The sequence below is a fragment of the Aspergillus piperis genome (genome assembly GCF_003184755.1).
Source record: "Aspergillus piperis CBS 112811 unplaced genomic scaffold BO85scaffold_5, whole genome shotgun sequence".
Lineage (NCBI taxonomy): Eukaryota > Fungi > Ascomycota > Eurotiomycetes > Eurotiales > Aspergillaceae > Aspergillus > Aspergillus piperis.
The window spans coordinates 773,751-783,243 of NW_020291595.1; the positions used below are offsets into that span (position 1 = coordinate 773,751).

At 51.1% G+C, this 9,493-nt stretch overlaps 3 protein-coding genes across 3 annotated transcripts; 2 read left to right on the plus strand and 1 right to left on the minus strand.

Moving 5' to 3' along the window:
* Nucleotides 1-221: 221 nt before the first annotated feature.
* BO85DRAFT_393407 (5-oxoprolinase) lies at nt 222-5,066 on the plus strand. Its single transcript, XM_025656879.1, has 8 exons — nt 222-451; nt 514-624; nt 685-1,449; nt 1,500-2,048; nt 2,098-2,217; nt 2,270-2,703; nt 2,758-3,118; nt 3,168-5,066. The coding sequence occupies exons 1-8, from the start codon at nt 415-417 to the stop codon at nt 4,739-4,741; spliced, it is 3,951 nt and encodes a 1,316-aa protein (XP_025517611.1). The 5' UTR covers nt 222-414; the 3' UTR covers nt 4,742-5,066.
* A 128-nt stretch (nt 5,067-5,194) lies between these two features.
* Nucleotides 5,195-6,095, plus strand: BO85DRAFT_476331 (uncharacterized protein; the record flags this gene model as incomplete). The annotated part of the gene is made up of 3 exons (XM_025662772.1): nt 5,195-5,442; nt 5,514-5,795; nt 5,879-6,095. 3 exons carry the CDS (start codon nt 5,195-5,197, stop codon nt 5,919-5,921), a joined length of 573 nt encoding a protein of 190 aa, XP_025517612.1. The 3' UTR covers nt 5,922-6,095.
* Nucleotides 6,096-7,137: 1,042 nt separating this feature from the next.
* On the minus strand, nt 7,138-9,105 carry BO85DRAFT_447569 (cytochrome P450). Its single transcript, XM_025659750.1, has 4 exons — nt 8,755-9,105; nt 8,140-8,681; nt 7,749-8,088; nt 7,138-7,679 (listed from the first exon to the last, which is right to left on the minus strand). Exons 1-4 carry the CDS (start codon nt 9,011-9,013, stop codon nt 7,255-7,257), a joined length of 1,566 nt encoding a protein of 521 aa, XP_025517613.1. The 5' UTR covers nt 9,014-9,105; the 3' UTR covers nt 7,138-7,254.
* Nucleotides 9,106-9,493: the final 388 nt, after the last annotated feature.

Genomic DNA, 9,493 nt, shown 5'->3' on the forward strand with positions numbered 1-9,493 from the left:
GGTGGAGGAGGGAGGTGGCGCCCCCAACGAATGATAGAGAGAGCCGAAGAGAGAAGTGTGCCTTAGCGCCGCTGCCTGGGGCCCTACCCCTCTCCCTAATCCTAATTGGGGTCCGACAGCTGGGATGCACGGGAGCTGCCATCGGGAATCTCTCCCTCCGAGATCGCGTATCGACTTGCCTTCTCAATCCTCCCCACAACGCGCCGGTCGCGAAAACACTACGAGAATGGACTGTCGGGGTGAGGTTCCCGCAACACCGTCGTATCCATATACCACTTTACAGAAACTGCACGCCCTGCCGTTATCACAATGGTCAAGCGCTCGTCGTTCATTGGGGTTATAAAAGGCCATGGCTTACGGCGCCGGGGAGAGGGGGTGGATGGTTGGTGAATCACATCAACACCTCGTTTCATAATGCAGCCAGCTATGGGCAAGATCAAGATCGCAATCGGTTATTCTCCCTGAACTCCCTGATACATGCAAGTTGCTGATTGTGAGCTTCGTCGCTCCTAGACCGTGGTGGTACCTTCACGGACGTTTGGGCCAGTCTGCCCGGCCAGCCAGACATAGTGCACAAACTACTTTCCGTCGATCCAGCCAATTACGAAGATGCACCCACTGAAGGTAATTCCCTCTTTCCCTAGATGATGGATGATGATGTGGCAAGGAAGCTCATGGCTCCAGGCATAAGACGTGTGCTCTCCCACTACTATGGCCACGAGATCCCTCGCGGCAGCCCTCTCCCCAAGACAGACCTCGAGTTTATCCGTATGGGGACAACAGTGGCGACCAACGCGTTACTTGAGCGAAAAGGCACCCGGCACGCATTCCTAGTAACAAAGGGATTTCGTGACTTGTTGAACATTGGCTACCAGTCGCGTCCTCGGCTCTTTGAGCTCAACATCGTCAAACCAGCTGTCTTGTATGACGAGGTCCATGAGATCGATGCGAGAGTGACCATTGAGGGATTCGACGAAGATGTAGATGGACTCTTCAAATCCACCGAAGAAATTCCCGGTGTCCTGGTTCGTGGCACAAGTGGTGACATGGTTCGCATCCTGAAGCCAATTGACGAGGAACAAGTCCGGGAGGTACTCCAAAAGCTCCGTGGTAAGGGGGTGGACACACTGGCTGTGTGCTTGACTCACTCCCACATATTTCCGGAACATGAGATCCGCGTTTATCAGCTGGCCATGGAAGAGGGATTTAAACACGTATCCTTGTCCTCTGCCGTTGCCGCTAACATGATCAAGATGGTACCGCGTGGCAGCTCGGCGTCGGCGGATGCATATCTGACCCCCGAGATAAAGCGCTATCTCACCGGATTTACCAAGGGCTTTGAAGGTGGAAACTTGGACGGTGTGAGGTGCGAATTTATGCAGTCGGATGGAGGCCTCGTTAGCCACAACCACTTCAGTGGTCTCAGAGGCATTCTGAGTGGGCCTGCAGGTGAGGGCTACTTTCCATCCGATTGACTATCATCGATGCTGATCAGCTAGGGGGTGTGGTGGGTTATGCCCAAACCACATACGACGAAGCATCCAAAATTCCGGTAGTCGGCTTCGATATGGGTGGCACGTCCACCGATGTGTCACGGTACGGAGGATGCCATGAGCATATATTTGAAAGTACTACTGCCGGAGTGACAATTCAGAGCCCACAGTTGGACATCAATACAGTCGCCGCGGGCGGTGGTTCGATTTTGACCTGGAAGAATGGCCTTTTCGCGGTAGGCCCAGAGAGTGCTTCCTCACATCCTGGACCGGCATGCTATCGAAAAGGCGGGCCTCTCACAGTGACTGATGCAAACCTCTTCCTCGGACGGTTGCTCCCTGATTACTTCCCCAGGATCTTTGGCGAAAACGAAAATCAGCCTCTGGATTCAAGAAGAGTGAAGGACTTGTTTGAAGAGTTGACAGCCACTATCAACTCCGATACAGGAAACTCAATGAGTCCGGAAGAGGTAGCTTGCGGGTTTCTTGATGTTGCCAATGAAGCTATGTGTCGACCAATCCGAGCTTTGACGGAGGGCAAGGGATATGACATTAGTAAGTCTATTCTAAGTATCTATCCGTGCAAGGCTAAGGGTGTACCCAGCAAACCATAACCTAAGTGTTTTCGGTGGTGCTGGTGGGCAACATGCTTGTGACGTCGCTCGCAAACTAGGCATATCTACGGTCATTATTCACAAGTACTCGAGTATTCTTTCCGCATATGGTATGTAGGGACACCCCACATATGGATCAACAAGCTAAATATGATGAATCAGGAATGGCGCTCGCGGACTTGGTGCAGGAGGCCCAAGAGCCGGTAAATGAAATCTATGGGGATGAATCGCGCGGCAGACTTTTGAACCGGCTATCGCTGCTCCAAGATAAGGTGCGCCGCCAGCTAAACGACCAGGGTACAACAGATGGCGACATATCATACCAGAAGTATCTCAATATGAGATATCAAGGAACGGAGACGGCCATCATGGTCCTGGAGCCAGCAGATGGGGATTTTAAGGAGGAGTTCAAGAGGATGCATCTGCGGGAGTTCGCCTTCTTGTTTCCCGATGAAAGGACTATCATCGTGGACGACGTACGTGTCCGAGGTGTTGGGTCTTGCGGCGGCTTGGAGAGGGCTGATGGGCAAAAACTCGGTCAAGAATTGCAAAATGCGTCTTTCAGTGTCCTATCCCTGGATACTGCTGAACAAACGGTATGGCTTCTAGCTTTCACTGCTTGATCGCTACGGAACACTAATCAGTCACAGACAAGGGTCTATTTCCCAGGATACGGGTCATGCCCTGCGCCTGTGTTTCTCCTGAATAAATTGCCCCCGCTTACACTTATTGCCGGACCGGCCGTTATCATCGACCAGACGCAAACTTTGGTGGTTGCTCCCGGGTCAGAAGCTAAAATCTTGAGTAACCACGTGGTTATCGAGATCAAAGACGCATCATCTGCCCGGATCATACGGGATTCAACATCTGTGGATAGCATTCAACTCTCAGTTTTTGCTCATCGCTTCATGAGTATCGCTGAACAGATGGGTCGTGCTTTACAGAAGACAGCCGTGTCATTGAACATTAAGGAGCGCTTGGATTTTTCATGTGCATTGTTCGGGCCGGACGGTATGGTCCTACACTATGAAGTCCCGAGAATGGAACTAACTGTGCGCAGGTGGACTGGTCGCGAACGCACCTCATGTTCCAGTGCATCTTGGCTCCATGAGCTACGCAGTCAAGTACCAGCACGATCTTCACAAGGGAAAGCTTATACCTGGTGATGTTCTGGTGGCCAACCACCCTGAAGCAGGCGGTACACACTTGCCAGATATCACTGTGATAACTCCAGTCTTTGAGAAGACTGGAAAGCAGGTCGCGTTCTACGTTGCCTCTCGCGGCCACCACACCGATATTGGAGGGTTGGGAGGTACATCCATGCCTCCGAATTCCACTGAGCTATGGCAGGAGGGTGCTGCGATCAGATCATTCAAGCTTATTCATAAAGAAAAATTTGACGAGCGTGGTATCATCGAGATTCTTCTTCGTCCTGGCGATTATCCGGGATGTACAGGGAGCCGACATGTGTCGGACAATATTTCCGACCTTAAGGCGCAGGTAGCGGCAAATCACAAGGGCATGACGTTGGTGCAAGGCTTGATCGAGGAGTACACTCTGCCCGTAGTGCAGCTGTACATGAAGGCTATCCAGCTAAACGCTGAACGGGCCGTCCGGCATCACCTTCGAGAAACTCTAGTCCGGATGGGATCGCGCCTGGTCGCGGAAGACCGAATGGACAATGGCTCACTTATTAAGCTCACTATTGATCTTTTCCGTGATGGTTCCGCTGTGTTTGACTTCACCGGAACTGGCTGCGAGCTGCTCAGCAATATCAATGCGCCTCCAGCCATCACCCATTCGGCCATTATATACACCCTACGCCTCCTGATTGGCGACGATATTCCCTTGAACCAAGGCTGTCTTGCACCGATCAACGTTATCCTGCCCAAGGGCACCTTCCTGAACCCATCTGCAGGCCCTGCTGTCTGCGCTGGGAACACCCAGACATCGCAGCGAATCGTGGATGTCATCCTCAAAGCATTCCGAGCCGCTGCTGCCTCCCACGGCTGCATGAACTGTATTGGGTTCTTTGGTGAGGGTGGCAAAGACGCTGAGGGCAACAAACTCAGTGGATATGCTTACGCGTTTGGCGAGACTATTTGTGGCGGCTCAGGAGCAACATCTTCTCGGTCTGGGGCATCTGGTGTGCATACACATATGACCAACACCAGGATCACCGATCCGGAGAGTTTGGAGAAGCGCTACCCGGTAATTCTGCGGGAATTCGCCATTCGTCCGGGCACGGGAGGGAAGGGGATGTACAAGGGCGGTGATGGTGTGGTGCGAGACATCGAGTGCCGTGCTCCTCTGAGTTTCAGTGTCATCACGGAGCGCCGTAGCGTTGCGCCTTATGGAATGAGCGGAGGTGATCCCGGACGGTGTGGAGCAAACTATTGGGTTCGGAAAGAGAAGATAGGAGAAAAGGAGGTATTCCGATGGGTGAATATGGGAGCGAAGAACATGGTGAAAATGGCGGCAGGCGATCGCTGCGTCATACATACCCCTGGAGGAGGAGGTTGGGGGTCGCCCGAGTTGAATGGAGATTACGGTGCCATCGGAGTCGTTACCCAGTACCCTCGGGCGGCAGGAAGCGTCGCGGCCCGTATGACGGCGCAGGAGAGTTCTTCATAATATGCAGGTTATTGCACCGGCAATGCCCAGTTTCCACATATTGGGAGGCTATTTGATATTTTGTTCGGAGGCTATCTGATGTTTCTTTCGGCGGTTATTTGATGTTTTTTGGGCGGCGATTTGATATTTTGTTGGGAGGCTATCTGATATTTTGTTCGGGCTACGAGCGCGCAGGCGACGACCAACGCAGCCTACGCACTTCCTTACTAGTTATATAGACTGAGTTGATCGATTCCAAGCAATGGTTTTAAAGCAACTGGACGTGCCAAACTTAATATCGAATTGACTTTGAGCACCTCCCTGACACCTTGATGACGTCACATCCAACCCTACTATCGTCTCCCAGTATATTCTCCATCGCAATTCCACATAATCACACTAACCTCCTCGTCCACATCTCCTATACCCATTCCCAGATCCCATACTTATACCCAGTAGAAAATCACTACCAAAATGCCCCCCACCACCGCCCCTCACCCCGATCAACGCGGCATCGAACCGCACCCCGACCTCCCTCACAACACGGCCCACGAAGTCGACTACACCCCCCACCCAGAGAACTCCGTGCCCCTGCCCCCATCCCGGCAATCCATCCAAGACCACATCATAGCCCTATATTGCGGCAGTGCCTCCGCCGAAGACATGAGCGTCTACGCAGAGCAAGCCGTCTACGACGATCCATTCAGTTACTGTGATACGCGGTAGTAGCCCACCCCCCATCACCTATCCCCTTAAAGCCCTATACTGACAACTAGGGGGATCCGGTACTTAGGTACAAAATCGCCGGCCAATGGTACGGCATCCCGAAGCTATTCAGCAAGAGTGAGAATCTAGGGACGGAGGTGGTGTCGAATACGGACGATGAGATGGTCTGGAAGCAGAGACAGAGGTATACATTCCGCGGGATTGGAGCGTCCCGGACGGAGGATAGTTTGGTGAGTTTGAGGTTGCAGGATGGGGAGGATGGGGAGAGGGTCGTTTATCATAAGGATATGTGGAGTGAGAAGGATTATGATCATCAGGGGTTTGGGGCGTTGATGAAGAAGGTTAATGGGTATGTTGGCTTCTTTATTTCTTTTGTTTTGCTTTTGGGGGGAAGTTGGGGTAGAATTGGGCTAATGGTTTGGTTTGGTTTAGGGATAAGTTGACGGGGATTACGAGGCCACCGGAGGAGCTCTAGGGAAATTTTTCGTGTTAGTGGGATGGGATGGTGTTGGTCTTGGTGTTGGGGTCTGGAGTAATGGTTGGAGGTCAATGTGTTGATATTCGAGCTGTAGGGACATGGCATTGAGATACATTTGTGCTTTTTGGGTCGACGGCATGGTGTTTGATAAGTGGGTATTTTGGGAAAATGTATAGCAGGGGGAGTATATGGTAATTCTATATCTTGTGATTCTGGGCCAATCATGTTCACTGTTACATCTGTCAAAGATAAAATCCTGCGAGTAGATACTGTAGTCATTACATTCACGGACTTAGAGACATTCAATAAATTTAATAATCATATTTGGGTAAGAGGGCGGATCATACGCTCAAAAATAAACATAAACATTGCATGGAATACATCACCCCATCCTCGCAAGTTATGCATAGTTACATTATGATGTGCAAATTGCTTTTCTCATACTCCACGTAAGCTATACTGTAGAGGAATCATGTTGGTCATCACACTCACATGCCGGGCCACCGGAAGCGATGCATGTATGTCACCATTATACTATATCCCTTAATTATCAGCACACCTACCACCACGACCAAAGTACATAGCATGCATCCCTACAGATTTATACCCTCTCACCAACAACAGCACACAAATCCCTCCCAACAACTTCTATCACCCGCAAAGCATAATGGACCCGAATATTCCCATAAATCCAGTAATAATAACCCACCTGCAGAGTACGAAATCAGACAAAGAAACTCCAGAAACAACTTAATCATAGGCTGGGCGAACGTAAGGTTCGGCGCTATATCCCGCCCTCGAAAAAGCAAACAAGGTTATATATTGACTGTGGCGTTCCGCAGTATGCAGGATGGGCCATCATGATGTAATCAGATCGGTGTGGTGGGTTAAGTTGTGTTCGGCTGTTCTCGGGGATATACAGGTACTTTGATTTATGATGTAGGAAAGATGGGCAGAGTATGTACGAAGACGTGGTTGTTCATTTTATTGGGTTGTAAATGTGTATGGTTGGTGTTGAGGTGTTGATGAATTTCGGGATCCATAGATTAGAGTATGGGGTAGGGATAGAGGCTAAGTACACGGTCGCATGACATGTTTCTTCGCCCTATATTGGTATAGTCTCATGCTGTATTTCTAGTGATGTGTGCGCGCTAGACATGTTCGGATCTCTTCGTCCTGCATGCGACTTGTACAATGGAATACTATAGTAGTCCGAAGAGATAAAATAGTTGTAGTAGGAGCAAATTGCGCGAAACATGCACTTATGATGGTATATTGCAGAATATTTATACCCCTGCCATCACTGCATTACTATTCCTATACAATTACCCTACAACACCTTCACCCTCACCCCCTGAGTCCCCGGCTTCGGATGCGGAAGAAACATATCCCGATAGACATCGACCGACTCACGTCCCGTCTCGAACAGTTCAAACTCAAAGTTCCGATACACATTCGCCAGCGAAATGTACATTTCCGCGTAGGCGAGGTTGATACCAAGGCACGACCGGGTGCCACGACCAAACGAGACGAGGTATCGTGTGAGTTTCCGCCCGTCTGGCGCGACAGGGTCATCGAGCCAGCGTTCGGGTTTGAAGGTAAACGAGTCAGGAAAGATCGCTTCGTCGTGCGAGACTGAGTAGTTGTCCATGCTAATGATGGTGCCTGCCGGGATGGTCCAGGTCTTGTAGATGAGGGGGAACTTGTCGCTGACACGGGGTGAGCGTTGCACGATGCCGTAGGACATGCGGATGCCTGGTTTGTAGGTGTTGTGGTTAGTTGTGGTACTAGTAAGCAGGGAGTCAGAAGGGAAAAGATACGCACATTCTTGGATACATCCCGTCAGGTAGGGGAGCTTTTCTAGCTCGCTCAGAGGAGGAAAGTTGGTTGGGTCGGGGATCGCTGTTATCAACTCTTCACGCAGACGCTTGTATATTGATGGAGTGCTGAGAATGTGGTAGCTGGCGACGGCCAGAGCATATCGCGTGGTTTCGAAGCCTGCTCCGATGACGGTAAAGGCTTCCTCGCGGAGCCGTCGCAGGGTCAGCTCTTCAGGTGGCAAGCCGCCTTCTAGCAGAGCGTTGAAGACGGTTTTGCGTTGAGATTCTTTCATCGTCCCGTATTCTTTGCTTCGGAGGATATCCGTGATCTGGGATGCCATTTCCTGTGACAGTTAGCAGTGATCCGGGCCATGGTGATATGTATAGAGACATACCCTATTGTAATGGTTGATAGACTTCAGCCCAGGATTCATTGTCTCCACAAACTTCTGGGGAAGTGCATTCATAATAACACCCACCCAAGGAAACTGAACTAGAACATGCACCATGTCGAGTAGATCAAACATGGCTTGAATAAAGACGGATCGAAAGTCCGGTGCATTTATGAAGCCATAACCGTCGTTGAAGCAGTAATGAACAATGATATCAGACGCAATACACCCCCACATCCAGTCAAGACGCAGAACCTTCCCAGTGCCTTGGTATTCGCGGCGAAGCCGGTCGCAGAGCTTGTACAGCTTATCCTGCATCATGGGGGTAGCATTGGTAATGGCCCGCTTGGAGAAGAACGGGTTGAGCGCAGCACGTCTGGGCTTATGAGCTTCATGTTTTGGGGTCGAGAAGGTACCCTTGGCATTGTCGAAGCGATATTGGAGATGTTCTGGCTTATTCCATGGGAGGGAATTGGAGAACATCTCCTCGAAGAACGACGAGTCCTTGATGTGAATCTCATTCGGGCTGATGCGAATGATGGGTCCTACGGAATGTAGTGACCATGTCAGCTTGCTGAGTTTGCTGGCTCTGGCATTTCACATGATCTTGTGACTCACCGTACTTGTCGTGCAGTTTGTGGTACTGGAACAAGAACTGCCCCCCGGGCGACTTGAAAACCTCATAGTAGGTTTCATACCAGTATGTCAAAGCAGCCAGCTTGGGACCAGGAAACTTGGCTAAGGGATGGAAGGTGAGTCGATAGATTCCCAATCCGACGGAGTAGACAATTAAAGTGGCCGTCAAGACAGCACCCAAGGCAATAGGGGAGTCAGCGACCGATGAGAGGCCGGCCACCAGGCCTTGGATCAAGCCCATGATGCCAAAGGAGATACATGAGGAAAGAGGAGATCCCCGAACGGTAGGGATCCTGGCGGGACGTGCAGATATATCTAGATAGGCGTTTGTGGGTAGCAGGGGGACCGACAGACAGACAGACAGCCAACATAGTTGTCCCGAGGGCTTGGGTCCGCGCCAGAAATCCCGGTCACGGATTCTGCAGTGGAGTTTGACAGGCCCCCTTTAGTGGACCGGGCCCGTGCGAACTATGCCCTCTAGTTGGAGCGTCAATTGGTAACCATCCAGGGCTGGACGGGCGGCAGCGGCAATGATTCGAGCGCAACTGAAGAATAGACCCCGCTGATAGACAGTCGCTGCCTTTTCTGCAACGCGAGGAGCAAGAATCCAAAGTTGGTGGTTGGCCAGGCTGAAGGGGACGATGGGGCGGATCGGCCGCCCGGCTGCTGTAAGCCCTTAGGTCAAGTACTTTGTGCATGATTCACGCATCGCCATGACAAA

Excerpts from the sequence above, each read along its gene's own strand:
- BO85DRAFT_393407 (XM_025656879.1), top strand. The coding sequence starts at position 415 with ATGCAGCCAGCTATGGGCAAGATCAAGATCGCAATCG. Across the intron at positions 625-684 it reads CGAAGATGCACCCACTGAAG|GCATAAGACGTGTGCTCTCC; the intron begins GTAATTCCCTCT and ends TCATGGCTCCAG. Across the intron at positions 2,218-2,269 it reads GAGTATTCTTTCCGCATATG|GAATGGCGCTCGCGGACTTG; the intron begins GTATGTAGGGAC and ends ATGATGAATCAG.
- BO85DRAFT_447569 (XM_025659750.1), bottom strand. The coding sequence starts at position 9,013 with ATGGGCTTGATCCAAGGCCTGGTGGCCGGCCTCTCATCGGTCGCTGAC. Across the intron at positions 8,682-8,754 it reads CAAACTGCACGACAAGTACG|GACCCATCATTCGCATCAGC; the intron begins GTGAGTCACAAG and ends TACATTCCGTAG. Across the intron at positions 8,089-8,139 it reads CTATCAACCATTACAATAGG|GAAATGGCATCCCAGATCAC; the intron begins GTATGTCTCTAT and ends TAACTGTCACAG.